This window comes from Octodon degus, unplaced genomic scaffold (assembly GCF_000260255.1).
Source record: "Octodon degus isolate 3935 unplaced genomic scaffold, OctDeg1.0 scaffold00092, whole genome shotgun sequence".
Taxonomy (NCBI): Eukaryota; Metazoa; Chordata; class Mammalia; order Rodentia; family Octodontidae; genus Octodon; species Octodon degus.
In genome coordinates, this window is record NW_004524668.1 from 7,223,873 (window position 1) to 7,244,505 (window position 20,633).

A 20,633-nucleotide genomic window follows, 5' to 3' on the forward strand; every position below is an offset into this window, starting at 1 on the left:
CAGACACATCCCCGCTCTGGAGATCTGCACGCCACCCGCACAATGCCCTGATTGGGAGCCGTGTTCCTGTCCCTTGTTATATTTCTGTGCAGGCATTAGCGATACGTACAGTTAATCAGGCTTGTGAGACAATAACAGGTTTCAGTGGTGTGGACGGTGACACGGCGGAGCTGCTCCTATGGGGCAGGCCGTGCCGCACTCTCCCCGCCGATGTTCTCCCAAGCATGGTGTCCTGGGAAATGTCACTGTGCATCTGGCCTCCTGTCACTCAGTGGAGGGCTCTGGCTTCAGCATCAGAAAAGTGTCTACACCTGGGAGTCCCTGGCTGCCTCTGGGTGCTCCAGCTCACGTGGCGAACACCGCCTCCCCTTTCGTTCCTCGTATTCCTCCCCTGACTAAGTATAGCACTCTTCCCTATGATCCACCACTTCCTAGGCTCCTGATCTACCCTCCCACCCTTAGTAGTTCCCATCACATCCCTGCCCCACTCCCTCCACACCTGCGCCCCAGCTCCATCCCCACCTCCATCTCCACCATCATCTCCATCCCATCCCCACCCCCATCCCCATCCCTAACCACATCTGCATCCCCATCTCCATCCCACACCCTGTCCTCATCTCTGTCTCTGTCCCATCCCCGTTCCAATGCACCCCACTCCCACTTCCAGCCCCCTCCACTCCCGTCACACGGCATCATCCTCACCCCGACTCCATTTCCATCTCTGTCCTGAGGTCCGCCTCCACTCACCCCTAACCCCGACCCTATCCCTATTTCTCATCGCCATCCTCTTCCCTGTGACCATCTCTGACCAAGCTGGACACAAATGTTCCTGAGTATAAGGACAGCCTCTGGGAGGAGCAGGATGACCTGAGGGCGACTTGAAGCCACCTACCTGCCTTCAGAGGACAGCCAGGGGACATACGGGGGCAAGGATGTTCAATAAGGACTCCCATTCACCAAACCTTCCTTTATGAGCCAGCACCACCAGCAGGCACAATGTGTGACGTGCCAGCCTTCCCGCTCTCCTGTGTCCAGGAGGGCCTGGCTGTGCCCTCTGGGGCGGGAAGTAACCACACCCATGGCACCCACCTATGTAGCACCAAGGCACACTTTGCCCTGGGAAGGAACCACGGCAATAGCCATCACCACCACCATCACCACCACAGTGATAAGAACATAGTCCTGAACAGAGCTTCCGGGTCACTAATCAATCTGCACACTTTATCCCGCTGCTCCCTGGCCCTGGGCAGCAGGAGGGGCTACCCCATAGGTAAGCATGTTGCCGGGGCCCAGCCAAAGCCACCACTATGACACTCCACCCAGTGTCCATTCCACCTGGGTGCCCACTCTGCCTTCAGTGGACAGAATCGCCCCTGCAAGTGTCTGCCCAGCGCCAGGTAAGGGGAAGTGGCTTCCCACTGAACATTCAGTGACGTGGTACAGTGCACTCTGTGGCCCCGTTCCCGAAACCATTCCGGGATGCAGGGATTGAAGGTATTTGAGACCCAGCAGCTAACATCCACACAGCGTGGTAAGGCTCAGGTGACCGGTGGTGTGAAATCACCCCTGAAACATGGCCTGTTTTTGTCTGTAAGCCCAAGTTTGTTTTGGTCATCATGACTCACTGTGGAGATCTGTGGCTGCTCTTCCTTACACGGTGACTCATCCTGTGACCTTTGCAATTCGGGAACAGGAAACTAACCTGGAGAGACCCCAGCATTGTGGAACAGGGCGGTGGTCAGCCAGTGTCCGTGTCTAATTGTGCTTTCAGGGTTCAAGACTCCTCCGCACCAAGAGGCCCACCTGAGAGTCCCCAGCTCTCCAGCCTAGGTTGGCCACCAGTACCCCATGGGATTGTGGACCAATCAGTGGATGGGCCTCGTCTCCCATCCATCAAATGGGCTCGATGACACAAACCCTACCAGCCTTTCGACATCCAGGAATTTTAGAGAGGAGAATTAGAGGGTGCAGAGAAACTCACAGGAGGACAGCACAGGGCTGAACGGGCAGAAGAGGCTGCCCCTCTTACCTCTCTCGGCCCCCCGCCTGCACCCCTCCCTGGCTGGGAGGAACGCAGAAGAAGTTTCGGTCCCTCCTAGGAGGAAGGGGTGATCTCTTCTGTTCCTTGGGTAGCTTTCTGTGGAGTTGCTCAGTGCGCCCCTGCACGAGCATCATTTATCACTATCATGAGGAGGCAATCAATTAGATTTCGGGGAGAGTGGGGGAAGGGAGAGACATTCAAAATTATATTTTTTGCAAAAAAATCCATTCTTCCCTCTCAGCGTGCCTGTTCTATCGACTGCCCTTCTCCTCACTCAGCTCCCAGTCATTACGCTGTATTTCAAAAAAAGTGAAAAGTGCCCTCTTAGTACAAGAGTTGTCCGGGAAAATAAATGTCCCTTCATGTTCCTGATGTTAATTTCTTCCTTTCTGTCCTCCTTCCTTCCCGCCTCCCTTCTTCCTTAGCTTGCTCTCTTCCTTGCTAGGCTCTTCCTCACATTTTCCTTTCTTAACCCCACGGCCTCCATCTGTCCCTTTCTCCCTGACCTTTCAAGATGCTGCCCAAGCGTATGCCTCCTCCAGGAAGTCCTCCCTGCTTCCCCACTCTGGCTGTGCGAGTCGCCTGGAGCAGGCCTTTCTTCCCCTGGGTGGCTGGAGCCTCCTGTACTCACAGTATTCACAGCTGCTTGTCTTTCTGTCCCAGACCCCTCTGTCTCTCACTGGATTGCCTCTGTGTTCGCTGGGGGCCACAGCCCATCTGCCTTCACCTGAGCCTCAGAACTCATGCCGGCTGCTTCAAAGGTAGCTCCGTTCCCATCCTTGTTTATTTTTTTCCTTTTCCCTATGAAAAGCATCCTGCAGATGCCAAAATGCTGTGGGTCCTGACCCCCCGCCCCATCTCCAGGCTCCTTGTGACCATACCTACCCTCTCCAGCACACTGTGGACATACTAATTCCTTTTGTTCTTTTGATTTCCGGTTCATGAACCACTCCAAGCTCACCCTAACCCCAGGGCCTTTGCATGTGCTGGGACCGCTCCGTAAAATCCTCTACTCACTGTTTGGCACAGCCGTGTCCTGCTCCTCTCTCCCGGCTCAGCTTACATATCCCCTCCCAGCCTGAGCTAAGCTTCTCTTTGTCCTTGGTCACAGCACATTGCCTGTTTTCCTCATGGGACGGGTCATAGCATGTGGCCCTTTCACATGAGGGTTGCACACTGTGTCTTCCTCCGACAACCCCCTCCCCAGGACACAAGCGCCATGACAGGAAGACTCTCTTCCGGTTCTTGTTACCTTTCCCAAAGCCCGGCATATATAGATTTGCTCAAGAGGTGTTTGTCTAACCGACAAGTTTCCCACCCAACGTGGAAGGGAAGGGCCAAGCCTTCCCCAGACCCCACTCCCTGCAGCAGAAGCCTGGAGAAAAGGATTCCACCAGGGGTGGGGGCTCCAGCTAGGAAAAAAAAGGGCAGAGGTGGTAGTGCCACTTTCCAGTTTATGAAAATACTGAGCTGAACAGTCGCAGCAGCTAACAGGAAAACAAAGCACCACCACCACCAGCAACCAAGAAAGCAACGGCCCAACAGAAGTCCCCAAGTGGCGTCGCCACTGGTAACAGGAGAGATAATTCAGCATCTGTTCTTACGTGGCTGCGACAGACCCTTTCATGCAGCCACTGCTGAACTGAGCTCGCCCCTCCTGACCCTGGGGCGGTGACACGGGTGGAGGGCTCTAGGTCCTGACCTGGGAGCCCCCCACTCCGAAACAGCCATTGGGGGGGTTCAGTGGCCTCACCCCATGAGGGCGCCTGCACCCCCCCCCTCCCCTGCCTTTCCCTCCCCTGCCAGCTGTTGTGTTTCGACAGCGTAGAAGATAAAATTAACAGCTCCAAACGGGATCTCTCTGCTTTGGGAGAGCAGCGGGCGGAGGGGGAAACGCTAGATAGTTTGTGTTGGACCCGGATTTTCACGCAGTGCTGTTTTCCGCACTATTCCTTTAACCGGGTGGTCCTCGAAGTGTGCCCCCTGGATCAGGAGCGTAAGCCTCTAGAAGTCTGCAGGAAATGCAAACTCCCTAGCATGCTTCCAGATCAGGTACTCAGCTTTGAACAGGGTTAAGTGTGAAAATCACGGCCTTAAACTATATAAGCTCTAAATTAGGGGTAATAACAACCACGCCTTCCTGGCCCCAGACACTGATTGGCTCAAAGGACCACAGAATTCCAAAGGCCCCTCCTCCCACAGCTGGAAGTAATTTTGTACTCACATCTTGATTGGCTGTTTGTCAATAATCCAATTTTCTGATTGGCTTCCTGAGCTGCCAGTCCCACGTGGACCCCCCACCCTCCACCCCTGGGGTTCTGCCAGCTGGAGCAGCCCCTAGGTCCTTCCCTTCCCACCACTGGAATTTATGTGGCGATGGAGTGAGCATGTTTAAGCCCCGCAAATAGGTGCCGTTGTGCAGAGATGAAATCTATGGGGTGTGACATGAATTCGTTTTAAACAGCAGCAAGCCTGGCCAATTTGGGGGATGTTTTCAATATACCCCAGAGGTATATATTACACACACGGGTAGTTTCACCAGGTGCTAAATTTGCAGCTTTATGAAGAAGAGTGTAAAAGCCTGAGAAAGTTTGGGAGGCCCTGGCAAATGGGAGGCTTATTAGAGACCTGGCCAGGGGCAGCAGCACCCAGCTGGGGCTCTTCGTTCCCCACTAAGCAGTGGGGATTGGGGCTGGGGGCCCTCCACGGCCACCAAGGTATACCCTTGTCGCTTCCCTGAGAACCGTGGCCCTTCACGCACAGAGCAGAGTGGCCTGGGGCTTGGAATAGTAGTACTGTTGCACGTGCAGAGCTTGGGGACCTTAGCAGCTGGGTGACCTGGAGACAGTTGCTCGGCTTCCTGGGCTCTGCCCAGAGAACAGGGATGACAAGGGCACCTGTCACCTTGGGCCACTTTTAGAGAACAAGTACAGAGGGTCCGTGGCTTCTGATGGGTCAAATGGCCTGAAGGTTGGGGCTGGAGAGATGGCTCAGTGGTCTAAAGCACCTACTTGAAACAAGCTTGACAAAGCACAGGGACCGTGGTTCGATCCCCCAGCACCACATGCCAGCCAGCCCCGCCCCCTGGTGGGCTGAGCTGGCCACACACACACACACACACACACACAATAAATAAATGTTAAAAAAAAAAAAACGGCCTGAAGGTGACCAGAATTCAGTCGAAACCGTGCTTGGCTGAATTTTGGACTCAGGTCTTTTCCTGGCCCCGATCTTCAGGTGTTACTGTCTCTCAGTGCCCGGGCAGTGGCAGCTGCCCCCAGCCAGCCCACAGTCTCGAGGATGGCATCAATGCAGTGCACTTGGCACTCGGTAAGTGCACGGTTAAGTTCAATCTTCCTGCTCTTTCAGCTCACGATTACATCTGGGGCAAAGGAATTAACTGGAAGTCAATAGGCCAAGGCTTCTGCTGAGGCTTCAGCCATGATGTCTCTGTGTCTTTCCCTCCTGTCCTCAGTTTACCCATTTAAACAGCCGGGGTGGGGGGAAGCAGATAATGTCTAAAGGCCCTGGCACCTGATAATAGTCTCCTAAGCTGGACCACCCTGCCACGTCATCCTCTCACATTGGACCAAGGCTGCGATCACTCCTGCCCATCCCCCAGCTGGCAAGAGATTTCCCAGGAGGCACCGCGGCTACCTGCTTTCCTGTCTCAGCAGCACAGCAGGACTGAGGTCCTAAGGCCGAGGGCGGGTCACTCATCCCTGCTGCCAGTGGGTCATAAAACAGTTTTGGAAATTCCATTCCATAGGAAGGGACTGTCCATCCCTCCACCCCAGTCCGCAATGAGAAGGCTCGGCCCATCGTCCCAGGAGCCCCTGTGCGCCCGCCACCGAGGTTCCACGAGAACCGTCAGTCTCTGCTTGCCTTTCCACACTTCCACACAGCCACTGCATGCTGTCCTTTTAAAGAGCTGGATAAGGCAGTGAAGCCTCATGCTCAGAGGGACCCAAGTGCTGGGTGGGCGAGGGGCTGGGTTGGGGGCGTGTGGGTGGGGGCACCTGTGCCTCTCTCCTGGCCTTGCCTCAGTCCCTGAGCCGGGCCCTTGGTTGCCCATTCCATCTCTGACTTCAGCACAGCACTGATCCCCGGAAGTGGCCTTTCCGCCCTCCTATCTGTGCCCAGATGCCCTGGGTATGGAGTCCTACATCCCATGATGGACGTCACTGAGATCTCCTTCCACATGGACAGCAGGCAGATGTCCCCTGCCCTCCCCTGCAGGATTGGGCCCTGAACTGGACCTTCTAGGAGCTCGGGGGCCAGGATGCCAATAATCACATCCCAACTCTGTCACTGGGTATCTATGTGAGCTTGGCAAGTTCTTTATCATCTTCCTGGGCCTCAGTCTCCTCATCTGTGTAATGGGATCACTACAGTATTGACTAGACAGGTCTCATGTGAGCTTTAAGTAAAGTACTGACCTGGGCCCGGCATCAACCAAACACTGAACAAATGAGAGCCATTCAGTCAGTCCATGCATGCCCCTGTCACCTCTCACCACTTCTCTGTCCTATGCCTTGGCTCCCTACCTTGGTATAGCCACAAAGCTCCTGCTGTAGCCCCTCTGGTCCTGTGTCCACACCCAAATCCAGAGAGTATCTGCAGGTCATCTCTTCCAGGAAGGCTTCCAGAGCCTCTCCTGCTCCTCCCGAGCTCCCTGTCCTGCTGCTGGACTTTGCCTGTGTGCCCCCCACTTCCCTGCACCACGGACTTCTTGGGGGCCACACCACCATGTACCAGATCAAGCTCTGGACACAGACAGAGTGGCTTGGATCTCCTTGGGCAAGTGGCCTCATCTCTGTGGGCCTCGGTTTCCTTGGCTGTGACATGGGAGTAAACAGTCCTGCTCAGTTTGTGGGATGCCGTGCAGGTGGAGCAAGGGAACATCCCTGGGGGAGCCTGCGCTCCCGCAGAAGCTTGACTCCTGATCAGCGCCCAGGGGCATCAGCGTTTGTTTCGGAGATTATCGTGATTACTATGCCCTAGAGGGGGGGGAGTAACCCAGTCTCCTCCTGGACAGCTGGGGAAACTGAGTCAGGGATCCACTCAAAGTTGATGGCAGAGTCAGGGCAGTTGAGCCCTAGGCTAAGCTGATGCGCAGTTTGATCTTGGTCTCAGTTTTGCCTTCTACAGGAGGTGGCTGGACTGCCTCAGGCAGTGTCCCCCCAGATGGCCATGCCGCCCCATTGGCCGTGCCCCCCCCATGGCCTTGCCCAGCTCGTGGGGCTGCACTTCAGCCTCTGTAACCCTGTACATCTGTAACCCGTTGCCTATCTGCTCCTTAAATCATGGCCTGAGGCGCCACAGTCCCACAGCCACATATCACTGGTAATTAAGGGGCCTCTCCCGGGGAGAGGAAGTTTACCTTCTGCGGAGCCACTAAATCCGGCTTCCAGCGGTGGAGAGGATAAAGCACGGAGCTGACCTAACTCCAGTCAGTGTTTACCGGTGCACTGCAGGCCTGCCTGGTGGTGGGGAGGCCGCAGCCCTGTGGATCTACAACAGGAGGGGAGTCCTTGATGAAGGTCTTGGGGCACCACAGCTACCTGCTGGGCAATTCCAGGGAGCACAGGAGGTTCTCCCATCTGGCTCTGGAGGGTGTCCTGGGTCGTTTCCTGAAAGGCTGCAGAGAGGCCCCAGAGCCAGTTTGCCCAGGTTTGGGGACTCTGCCACTTCCTGCGGTGTGACCTTCAACAAGTCATTTAATCTCCCCAGGCCTTAGTTCCCTCCATCCCTCCCTTCCATCCCTTCCACCTTTTCTCCCTCCCTCCCTCCCTCCCTCCCTCCTTCCACCCCCACCTTCCTGTTGGTGGTTAAACTCAGAGCCTCCTGCACACTAGATAAGCACTCTGTCACTGGGCTATGTCCCTGACCCTCTCTAATTTTTATTTTGAAGGAAGTTCTCAGTAAATTGTCCTGGCTGGCCTCGAACTTGCCATCCTGCCTCAGCTTCCTGAGTAGCTGGAATTACCAGCATTCTTTACCATGCTTGCCTCCTTAGTTACTGAAAAGCTTGGGCTCTGTCCCCAGCTGGGGGCTTCCATTTCCCCCAGAGAAAGCAGCGATCATCAAATTCGATGCATCTTTTACTAGCAGACTGTTTCCTCCTCTGTAAAACGGGGCTCCTGCTCCCCACCTGTCTTCCCAGCTGCAGCCAGGACCCTTCTTGTGGAGGGAAGGCATGGCTACCCTAACGCCCCACACAGAGATGGCGCCTCTGCCTCCCTCAAGCATCTTTTCCTGGAAAGTGGCGGGATCCTAGCCACCTGAGCTCAGCTCCCTCTGCACTGAGGTGGGGCATCCCCTGACCTCGCTGAGCTCTGAGACTTCCCCTACCCTGCCGCACGGCAGGAGGACTGTGGGACAGCCACAGGGAGGCGTCAGCCTGTACGGGTTGTGCGGTGCGCAACTTCAAGGGCGCGACGCCTTTGCAGGCTGTATGGGCGGTGAGGGAGGCGGCTGGAAGCCAGTCCGTAGGCTAGGACCTGTGGGGCTGACGCCGGGAAGTGACTGTCCTTGCTAGATGACCCGGTTAGCTTCAAAGTGCTCCTCTGAGCCCCAAACCCATCTGTCTGCCCCTCTCCAAACTGGCTCTCAGCTGGTGACCCCAACGGTGGGAGGCCCGTGTGCAGGAGGGCAGACAGCAGAGTGGGTGTCCTCCATGCCCCCAGCCATACCACACACTCAGGGCCATCATTTCTGGCTTCTGAACATGCTGATGTCCAGCGTGGAGGACCTTGGCCTTGTCTTCCCAGACTGGCAGCTGTCTCTGGCCCATGTCACCCACCTAGTTGCCTTTCCCAAACGCTCCAGCTGGCAGGGGCACCCCTGGGGAGGCCCTTGGCCCTGCAGCCCTGGCGCTGCACCCCCACAGCCTGTTTCCTGCAGAGCAGCACCACGTGGGTCCCCAGAGCCTCTCAGAGAGCACCTCTGCGGAATGCCAGGTCCAGCCTGGCTCCCACATCTGTCCCTGCCTCTCCAGTTGTCCCCCATACCCTGGGGCTTCTGCCTGGAGAAGCCCCTTCAGCACAGCCACTGCATCCATGTCCCCGCCTGGCTCTGTCATATCTGCCCTCAGGATGATGATCCCAGCTTCCAGCCCCAGAGCTGTCTGTCCCTGTAACTATGCTATCTGTTCTGCCTCTTTCAGTAGCCCTCAGCCAGGGAGAAATAAGAGTCCTAGCAAGACTTGGAAGGTGGGGCGAGGACTCAGGCCAGCACCCAGGTGGGGACAGAGCTGCCACTGCTTGGCTTAAAGAGCACCTGCTGGACTGTGTCACTTTCATTTAACAGATAGGGAAACTGAGGTCCAGGGAGATCAAATACCCTGCCAAATGCCACATCCCCATTAGAGGTGGCTGCATGCGGTGGTCGGGTCCACTCAGTAGCCAGGTTCCAGGGGTACGGCTGTTTCTACCCTTGCCAGGCCTGTGACCTCAGCCAAATCCATTTCTGGGTTTCATGCTTGTGAAATGAGGAAAGAAGTGACAGAACCTTCTTAAAGGGCTGTCATAAATGACATAGCAGGTGCTATACAGAATGTGCTTGGTGTGTAGTAAATGTTCGATAAATATTAGCTGCCTTTCTCAGTATTGGTTGCAGAAGTGGGTGGAAAGTTTATGTCAGACTCCAAAGCTCATATCTTTAGCCATTCCTGGGCTCACTGAGGAAGTCTGATCCTGGTTTACATTCTACTTAACCAAGCGGAGGGAGAATTCTCCACCTGAGGGTTACCCAGCTTCCTCTTTTTCTAGTTGGGAGGCTATGGGTCGTTTGCATGTCCCTTACTCAGTGAAGTAGGATAGGGGACAAGGAGGGAGAGGACTGGCTGTGGGCCTGCCCAGCATTAGCTGCTTTTCAGAGTCCCGGAGGTGGGGCTGGGGAGATGGCTCAGTGGAATAAGTGCTTCCCTGGCAAGCACAAGGGCCTGAGTGCAATCTTTGGTTCCACAAAACAAAACAAAACAAAACAAAAAACCCCCAAAAAAACCCCCCAAAAACAGTCCTGGAGGTTCTGGAGGCAGAGGTGGAGGTTTTAGTTTATATCGCTTCTTCTCTGAGCCCCAAATTCTCTGCAGCTCTAGCCTGGATCCCCACCTGCCCAGGCTTCTTCTGCAGCCCAACTAGGGTCTGTGACCACTGAAGTCCCCTAGGGCCAGTTCACATAATCGCCCCTAGCCCAGCAGATGCCTCAGGCACTCAGGCACCAGGCAGAGGAAGGAGCTGATAGATTCCTGCCCCAGCAGAAGCCCTGGGATGCACAAGGGGCTGCAGCTGTGTTTCATAGCTTACAGCCAAGCCTGGTCAGGGACTTCCCGGGTCTCTGACCAGTGGTCTGGACCCCTGACCCTTCTTGCCTCCTGACTGCCCTGTGCACCAGAGCGTGCTGGGTCTGCCTGGTGCCCTGTACCACGCCCTCAGAGGAATGCAATTGTGTCATCTCCACTTGGCTCAAGTGTGCAGGAGATCGGCAGGCGCTGCCAGGAGAGCCACGTCTGCTCTCAGTCCCAGATCTGGTTGCTGGTCCTGCTGGACACCAAGGTCAGGGCTCTTTGCAGAGGGTCTGAGCAGTGAGGGGCTCTTGAGTAGCAGTGAATGAGAAAACCAGAGATGGGCAGTGGAGCGCAGGAATGAGGGCACAGGGGTTCTTTCCTCCCCCTGGATTCCTGTGGTTCTTGAGGGACAAGCAACCCTCAACACGGCCGGTGTTCCCAGTCAGGGTTCGGTCTTGATGAGGTCCTCACTCACTGTGTCCAACGCTCAGTTCACATTGCAGCACTGACAGCCTTACAAAGTGAGTTCAAGGCCAGCATGAATGCCTGAACTGCAGAGTGAAATCCTGTCCTGACTACAGAGTGAAATCCTGTCTCAAAAGGACAAAACAAAATGAAACAAAAAACCTCCAGAAAACCAAGCCACTGACAGCCTTTATGTCAAAGGTATGGATGTTTCCCTAGGAGTCAGGGTGCTTGTTTGGTTCCAGTTCTAGTTTGGGCAGCTCTCTCACTGTCGTGTGTAGGTCCCCTAAATGTCTAGAGCCTCTATTTTCTCATCTGGCCCAGGCAGTGACCACGCCCACCTCCAAGGTTACCATGGAGGTCACAAATCAGCCAAGGCTTGAGCACAGGGTAGGTGGGGGGAGGTGGCCCCGACTCTCAGCTGCAGGTCTGTGGCAGAGAACAAATGGCTGCTCTGCCTCTCTGAGGGAACCAGAAGCCCAGAGCCTTTCTACTTCGGGAGGCGCCAGGCCTGAATGCACTTAATTGATTGTCACAGTGTACCCGCAGCATGCTCTTACCATGGCTGCACCCCAAGAAGAGCCTTCGATATCCTTCTGGGGCTGCATATATCTTTCAAGGGCCTAGCATGCAACCTTCAGATTGGCTTCCGACACTGGCAGCTCAGATTAAAACATTTTAATGACTCTGCAGCACATGCCCTCCTTGTCACCCCCGGGGCTCCCAAATGTCTCTCCCCACCGCAGATTGCAGATTGTGATGTGCTAGGTGTGAAATGACGGCTGCTTTTGCATTTATTCTCCACCAGAGGCCTGGGAAGGGATGTGCCGAATGCCACAGGCCAGGTGGACTGCTTTAGTGTCAGGAGCTCTGGCTGTGCCCTTGCTCTGTGAGCCTCCCTTCAGGTCCCAAATTTGGGGGTGTGGTTGCTACATGCTTAGGTGTCCTGAGGCACAGGGGAGACCCCAGCACTCCGTGATCTCTACTCCTCCAAAGGGGTGTGTGTGTGTGTGTGTGTGTGTGTGTGTGTGTGCGCGCGCGCGCGCGTGTGTGTGTGTGAAGTTATTGCAGTGTCACAGACAGGATGATGCACAGATTGTGATGTTTAAAACAGGCACAGGGGCAGGGGTTTGATCCCCAGCCTGCTGTGCAGGCCTCATCCCCAGGGCAGGCTGAGATGGCAATTGAGACTGGGCATGGTGGCGCGTGCCTGTAATCCCAGCTCTTGGGAGGCTGTAAACAGGCAGATCACTATGAGTCCCATCTAGTAGTGAGACCCTGAACACCCTGTAGACTCTTCCCCCAAAATACCAATCCCCCCACCCCTTTTGATTCATTGTTGGTAGCCTTTCTGGGTGCAGAAGCCACAGAAATTGAAGGGTGGACTGTGACATTGACCCCATGGGCTACCAGGGAGCCAGGTGCCTGGAGCTGTGCTCTCTCAGGAAGTCACTGCTGAGGGTGGTATAAGGACCTTGGCGCAAACAGGAAGGCCAAACACAGAGGCAAGGGACTGTGCCTAAGGGGGGTGGAGAGACAGTGATGAGGAAAACAATGCCGCCTGTTATGTGTAGATAGGAAGTGTCTCCCACAGGAGGGGATTGGGCCATGAAGGCGCTGACCTCCCTTAATCCATGGGGAGGTGATAGAAACTTAGGAGGCGGGGCCTGGCTGGAGGAAGGCTGGAGGAAGGGCACCATATCACAGTGTGCCCCTGCCCTGTGCTGTCTGTCACCTTCTGTCTTCCACGAGGTATGCAGCTTTGCTCCCCCATACTCTCCCCATGCTGATGCTCAACACATCACGGGCCCAAAAGCAATGAAGCCCAGCAGCCATGGCCTGAACCCTCTGAAACCATCAACTGCAATAACCTTCTCCTCCTTTAAGTTGTTTTCCTCAGGTATTTTGTAACAGCAACAGAAAGCTGGTCAATACAGAGTCCATTTGACTGATTTCCCCATGGAGCCTAAACCTGATTGAATTAAACCCTCCAGCCAGCCTAGGAGGTAGGTGTCCAATTCCCTAGGAAGCTTAGAATCTGGCCATGAATTTGTCTTATAGATAGGAACACTGGGATCCAGGGAGGCTAATGAACCCACGGTCGCATGGGGAATCTAGGATCTGGAACCAAACCACTGTGTCCTCAACTTCTATTGCCAAGGGAAGAAGACATCATCCTGCATCAGGGGTGAGGCAAGGTGCAGCTGGAGGCGGGAGAAATGCAAATGCATCTGCATGTAAGTGAGCATGCGGACGTAAGCGGAAAAATGGAGGGAGAACTATCCACCAAGGGGTAGATGTATTTAGAGATAATATTTCTGGAAGTGCTCAGCGGTTCAGGCCAGGGGTTCTCAAAATGTGGTCCTGGGCTGGTGCTAGCAGAGTCCTCTGAGAACTTGAGAGCACCGTTGGCTTGGCCCAGGCCAAGCTGTAGGATGGGCAGCTCCAAGCCCATCCAGCCTCCACAGGAGCCAGCCCTCCATTCACATTCATTCGTTCATATCCTGGCCCTTGGCCAAGGACAGCTATGTGCACTCTTGGTCCTGCCCACCTCTGAGCACAGTCCTGCCCCATTCACAGTGCATCCTGGAGATCCTAGAAAAGGAAGTATTAGAATCCAGGAGCTCACATGCCAGGGTCACATGCAAGGGAGGGACAGGGAAACCTGTCACCTGGGGCAGGAGGTCCCTTAGACACCATAAGCAAGAATGTGCCTGCCCCTTAGGGGACAGACAGTGACAACCACAGTGTCCTCTGAGCAGTGGGTGAGCACCACGGTGGTGCTGTACCAGGGAGGGTCCAACCCTGAATCCCTGGCTCAGCCTCACTCTGCAGTTGGGGGCACCAGGTGGGTGGGTGAGGATGGGTGCCCTGGGGTACCTGTTTCATCAGACCAAGACCTCTGCAGCCTCAGCCTCCTGCAGAGCCTTCTGAATCCCACCAGTGACTCAATGAGTGGAATCACAGTGGCTGCTGTCCCCAGCTGGGGACACAGAGGGAAAGGAGTCTTAGTGGGCCAGCAGCACTGCCCTTCGCTCAGCAGGGACCCTAAGGCTGTCTGTACTCGGGGTCAGCCCCATGCGGCCGCTCTGTGCCTCAGTTTCCTCATCTCAGTGGTATAATAGACTCACAGATGTCAGAGCTGGGAGTGAGCTCAGGGTCACCTGGTCCAAACCTGTCTTAGTCCTGAGGCCACTTTGGGGTATAGTGGGAAGCATGCGCCTTGGGGAGGGGTGGCCTTTGAAGACATGGCCTTCATCCCAAAGCCTCAGCTGCTGTCCACGCAGCCTCCTGGATCCTGGCCAGGACTGAGCATGATGCGTGGGTGCCATGCCAAGGAGAATCCTGTCCAGGGATGCCCTGAATTTCCGGAGTCAGTACCTCACGTCTGACAGCAATGCAGAGCTACCCGACAGCATTGGAAAGCTTTGTGATCCAGGCTGTGTGACCTTAGGCAAGTGGCTTGCTATGTCTGGGCCCCTGTTGAGAACAGGGCTCAACCTGGAGGTGGGTGTGAGCACTGCAGTATATAATAGGCCAATGGAAAGCACTTAGCTTAGAGACCCCCTTCCACAAACTAGCTGCCACCAAGTGCCAAGAGCCCCTCGCAGGTACAAACTGAGTTTTGTTCCTTGCTAGCTCCCCGGCTAAGCTCAGGGAAGGCTCCTGGCTCACACATCAGAGGAGCCGCCGCCTCTTCCCAGCTCAGCTCCACCGGAAGCCAGAACAGGCCCTGTGCCGCCACCGCGGCAGGATCAATGTCCCTTCAGAGGTCTGGCCTTTGGAGGATTTCAATTTCCCCAGATCGGAGCTTTCAACAGGGCCTTTGTGCTTTCATCGATTGCTGAGGAGCCGCAGGCTTTCCTTTTCTGGTAAATATCATTTGATAAGAAAATTTGAGGACACAGAGCCCAGAGTCAAGGCCGAGTCCCAGCGGTCCTGCAGAAGAGTCTGCAGTGTACACCCGGCAAGACCTGGGGTTCCTCTGAGACTGCTCAGGCCACACCCTTGTTTTACAAATGGAGACAGTGAGGCTGGGGTGGAGATGACCTAGCCCACAGACACTGCCCAGCTAGAGACAGATGTTGCTATCCCCATTACACAGATGTGTCTCATGACGCTGGGCCCAGGGACTGAGGTGAGAGCTCAGGATCCTTACTGCCAGCCCCAGAGACTGTTTCGTTCATCACTGGTCCTTCTATATCTCTAGGTGGCTTGGGGAAGGGGAGGGAAGGAGCCTCTGGGAAGGGGCAGATGGCTGCCGTGTGGCAAGTGAGCAGCAGCAGAGATGCAGCGTCTCCAACCCCAGGCTCTGGGATGGTCCCCGCAGGGGTACCCCCCATACACTTGCCAAATGGGGGTCCCTACTGTGGGCTCTTGATGGCAGGCACCTCCCTGGTGTCCTTCCTTGGGTCTATGTCAGGCCACCAAGCAGAGAGCTGGGTGGTCCATGGTGGTCCCTGAGGCCTGTGTCCTCATGCACCTTACGGAGGTGGACACAGAGGCCAAGAGTCAGCCTGCTTCCCAGGGGTGGGTCGGTCCATCTGTCCTTCCTTCCTTCCTTCCTTCCTTCCTTCCTTCCTTCCTTCCTTCCTTCCTTCTTTCCTTCCTTGCCTCCTTCTTCAGTCTCTCATCATGTCCCAGCCAGAGTCCCACAAATGCCAGGCTCCTGAGCGTCCCTGGGGATGAGGTCAGGCTCCATGTCCCCCACAGCTCAGCGTGGACAGCAGAAAGGTCACACAGAGATCATCAGATCTCTGTACGTCACTTAGCCTGGCCTGGGGCTCCTCCAGGGCACAGGCAGAAGAGGGAAGAGGGTCCTAGACTGGCACAACAGGTGTTCATCAGGCAGCTGGCTCTTCTGCACGTGCTCCATGCAGGCATGCACCCCACCCCCACCCCAGCCTTCCTGCTCATGACGCTGGGCCAGCAACCTGTACTCACCCATAACATTGAGGAAGATGTTCCCTGAGGCCAGGACTACCTTCTCCCTCGTGGCACGGTCGTAGATCCCCACGTGGCACTCGTAGGGACCGTTGTCCGAGATCCGGACCTCAGGCAGCCTGAAGGAAGGCAGAGGACAGGATGAGTCTCCACACAGTGGGGCCACACAGGGCAGCACTTCAGGAAATTAACTTCAACCTAGCCCCACTCATCAGCACTCCATGAAAGACCATGGGTGCCTCTTGTCCCTGGGCTGCACTGGGAGGAGGAGAGACACCTGTGGCTCCCCGGCTGCATGCGGCCCCCATGCTCCACGCTGCTGAGGGCAAAGGTACAGGCTGTTTTGATAAAGCCAAATCTATGCCCAGGGAGGCCTGCCGCAGTCATGTAGCTGTTGGGTTAATAACGGGCCACATGCAGGTTGTAGGAGGACAGACGTAGAGGAGTCACACTCAGCGTGCAGCGAGCATGAAGCAGGGGCTTAGAGCAGGTGTGGTCTCATTCCTCCCTCAAGGATGCTGTCCATGTGCAGCTCACTTCATAAGTGTGGAAAGTGAGGCACAAGCGGGGATCATGCCCCCGCTCCACAGCTTATAAGAACTAAGATGATTCAACTTGATTTTATGTCTCCACATTGCCTAGGGATGTTGAAAAAGGAGACCATACAACTCCTATCCCCAGAGAGCCCTCATCCCAGGGGACAAGGCATAGGGGAGCTGGTCACTGTTCCTTAATCATGTAGGCTCTGCCTCTGGAAGGCCAGAGAGAAAATAGTTCAGGCTCTGCTGCCCTTGTGGTCTGGGTCAGAGCTGCTTAACACGGTCCTGCAGCACACAGAGCCCCGGACTGTGTGGGCAGGAACATGCGCCATGAAATAGCCTGCTTTTTTTTTCCCTCCAACCATTTAAACATGTTCAAAACGGTGTCAGTTCACAGGTGAGGGGAACAGGCCAAGGGCTAGATTTGGCCGCACTGTTGTAGTTTGATGACTCTGGTTCTAGATCTTTCTACAGGACCTACAGGGTCAGATCATGCTAAAGTGAGGCAGTGTATTTGTTCTCTTCTTCCATGAAAAATGCAAACAGAGTGACGCTTTCCTGACTCCTCTGTTGAACGAGAAGCTCTAGCGTGGTGCCCGAGAGAATCAAATTCAGATTCTGCACCTGTTTGTAGCTATAGCCATCCTTTCTTTCTCATGTAAGAAAACGGAGGTGACTCGATGAAATTCTGTCTCAATATAAACAACACACAAAATGTTTTAAATGGACAGGGGATGTAGCTCTGTGTGAAGGTGCTGGGTTCAATCCTTGGTACCTCATCAACAAAAAGGTGATGTGCTACGAAATTGGTTGCATCATGTCACAGGAACATGAGCAGGAGTATTGTGCCCAAACGGACAGGGGCCCTTGCTGAGTCTGGTGTCCTGCTATGCCCTTCCAGGAGAGGGAGTTCCTGCCTGGTAAGATCTGGAGTCTGTAGCTGGTGAACCGCAGTGGCCACGTCACCCCTGCGTGGAGGATATGTGGGTGACCCCCCGAAACACACAAGGTCCAGGCTGGGATAGTTCCAACATCGAGGATTGTGTGACTTGGTAGATCTTGGAGTTTCTGCAGCAACACCAGAAAGCCACCCTCTGCTGAGCCTCTCTTTCATCTGCCTCTACCAAGCTGTTGCACCCCATCCTTGCCTCCCACCTTTTCCTCATGATTCACTCTGCCCCTCAACACCCCCACTGCTGCTGTCACATGGAGCCGAGCCAGTCCCCAGCACCCTCCCCTCCGCACCGCCCAGCGCAGATTAGCATAAACAACGCCATCATTTGCATAGAACACACCGAGCCTGACATCTGGTCTCCCCACTGTCATTGAAGAAAGAAGCGTCCTGCTTGTCAGGGGAATCTTTCTGGGAAGATACAGCCACCTCCTCCACTCATCCTCCCAGAAGAAAGCACGGTGACAATGGGAACAGCAGGGGACTTGTCTCCCCTCAGAACAATTTTCTTTGTTTGTAGCTCAGCCAGACTGAAAAACTAGTTTTTCTGCCGGGCAGCGTTACTGAGTGACAGTCACCTGAAGTGACATGTTTAGGTGACACTCACAGGTGTCTGTTTTAGAGCCAGCCTTCTTAAGTGACTTCCCTAGGAGATGGGTGCAGAGAGCATGTAAAGAAACAGCCTCGAGGGATGTGTGTAGCTGGCAGCTCCCCAATGATGTCATAAGAGGACAATGACACGGTTGACACCCAGGTGGATTTGTTCAGGTAGCCGTCACACAGGTGATATACGCAGATGTGTTTGTGTGAGAACGACACAGGTGACATGCTTCAGAACTGCTACGCTGATGACATGCTCAGGTGACAGTAAAATAAGCAATCTGCTTGACGACACAAAGAGGTGACACCGCACAGGTGGTACAGGAGACAGCTCGGGGGACACGTGGATTGGTGGCTTAGGGAGATGACAGCAGCCCACCCGGGACTCTTTCTTCTGCAGCAGCACTTGTTCCTGCAGGTTCCCCAGCACACGTGGGCTGGCCTTGGCCAGTCACCCAGGTCACCCACTTGCCATGACATGACCCCTGCCCTGTCCTCCCTCCCCACACGTGTCAGTGAGTGAGTCCCAGGCCTTCCAGGTTCCTATCTCCCTGGATTTGCTGGGCTTTCTGCCTCTATCCCACTCCCAGAAGAGCAGTTCTCAGGTGCAGTCAGGTCTTTCCAAATGCCGATCAGAGCCGCTGTTCTCAGACCTAACTCACTTCCCTCTCTGCTCTTGAGATAAAGCCTTACCCTGGCCACAGCGCCTCCCTTTCCCCCTGCCCGTGCCATGTTCCCATTTGATTAAGGTGATGTATTTATCCTGAAACTCAGAATTACAGAAGAGTAGCCAAGATCATAGACAGCCCTGTGCCCAGGGGCTTGCTCTCTCCACCCCAACCACATCACGCATCCAGGCGTAGCCCTGCTCCCCCAACGCCCCCTCCCCGCACTCCTAGGCAACCCTTGTCCTCATCTGGATCCAGCAGCTGCCAGGTCCCGGCTTTGATTTCGACCAAGCCACCTCTTCTCAGCGCCTCATCAAAACCTGAGCTTTTGCCCGCACTCTTGTCCTGTTAAAGTGGATTAAGCGGCCTGGAGACTCCCTTCCCTAGAAGCGAGTGGCATCGATCTGCATGCTGGATAGGAGGCCTTCCGCAGGCAGCAGGGACCGAGGGGGTGGGGGCAAGGCTTCCTCTCATCAGCAATGGGCCGAGATCAATAAACTATTAATAACTGCAAAGGTTTCTGCAGAGATCAGTGTAATGCAGTTTAGCGGCTGGAGTTTACCCACACTGACAGCGTCTCTGAAGGGCGAGTAATTGTGCTTTTGAAAAGCTGGGCATGGGAAGCATGGGGGCCCTGTGGGCTGTCCCTGCTGGCAGGTATGCCTCTGCCCAGGTGAAGCCAGGCCAGGGATACTTGCTGTGGCTTCAGCAGGGGCTGGGTGAGGATGGAGGGCCGTTGCAGGTATGTAAGACTTTGCCGGTGCCGGGTCCAGGCTGAGCCTTGAGGCGGTGGCTGCAGGAAGGCACGGAGCACTTCCAGCCTGGCCTGTGCTGCTGGCTTTGTGGGCCACACTTTCCCTTTCATTTGCATGGTGAGCCTCTGGCCGCCTGGGCCCAGTAGTGCAGCAGGGTGGTTTAAAGCTCAGAACTTGACTGCCGTGTGATCAACATTGGACCCTTACCTCAGTTCCAGTCCTGCTTTGTGACTCTGAGAAAAATCATGTGATCTCTGCAAGCCTCAATTTCCCTACCTGTGACACTGCTCAGGGCGCTGTTGGGAGGAAACGAAGGGATGGCTTAGCTAGAAGCCGGCATGGTGGGGATGTCCAGTGGCGTGGATGCGCTAGATGCTTAGAGCCCTGCAGGCTGTGTGCTGGGAGCCTGCGTGGCCAAGCAGGATAGCTGGGTTGCCCAGCGCTGTGTGCGGGGCTCACCTCTGCCCAGGAGCACCTGCCTGCTATTGGCTGTCGGACACAGAGGATCTTACCTCTCTTCCCAGACTGGTAGCTCCAGGAGGCAAGCCTGGCTCAGAGTAGGTGCTCAAAAAGCATCCCTGTTGAAAAGGAAGTCAGCAGAACCCTCCTGATCCAGCAGTGAGGAGCCTAGGTGCCCACCTTGGCCCTACACCTGCGGAGCTGGGACCCGAGGTGGGGTCTTTTGGCTTCTCTGAGTTTCAATTTCTTCATCTGTTCAGTGAGCGTCTTAACACCTGTCTGGTGAGATGCCAGCCATGGGGAATGGGTGGCTAATATTTATGGAGGTTTGTAGTGTGGGCATCATAGTGAGAACACCTCCGGTCTCTGAAGACTTGCTGCCGCTGCACTACGGCATGGTCTTAAGGCAGACTAGGTTACTTACTGTACTACAAGAGAGATATTCTTATCCCCATTGTGTAGAGGAGGAAACTGCAGCACAAAGAGATGCAGTACCAGGGCCAAGATCACAGGGTGAGCAGGTGGGGGCCTGGATTTGAACCCGAGCTCTAGGGATCCCTCTCTGCCCTTCTCCCGTGCAGCCCCATCTCCTCCACCAGCAAATCAATGTGAGCTCCAGGCGTCTCTTTGCATCTGCCTCTGCTGCTCCTATTTCTATTCTGAGCCTCGCTGCCTCTCCAGGTAAGCCATATGCTTTCTTCCTCCCTGCTGGGAGAAACAGAATGGCCTTTTATTTCCCTAAATTCCCTTCTCCAAGCTTTGAGATGGCCCCTTAATTCTGGTGCCTGGGGTTTGCGGAGCCAGGCAGCCCTCATTCTCCCTACTTGGCAAGATTTTATAGCTTCTTGGCTCTGTCTTTCCGCTGGGAAGAGTCCTAGATTCTTCCAGAATTGGGAGAGTGGACTTGGCAGTGGAGTGGG

At 55.1% G+C, this 20,633-nt stretch overlaps 1 protein-coding gene across 1 annotated transcript in view; it reads right to left on the reverse strand.

The window, feature by feature from the left end:
* Igsf21 (immunoglobin superfamily member 21) overlaps positions 1–20,633 on the reverse strand; it is a 130,457-nt gene that overhangs the window by 18,244 nt on the left and 91,580 nt on the right. Inside the window, exon 4 of the mRNA XM_004637760.1 lies at positions 15,741–15,859. Within this exon, the coding sequence (XP_004637817.1) occupies positions 15,741–15,859 (119 nt within the window). The remainder of the gene's footprint in view (positions 1–15,740; positions 15,860–20,633) is intronic.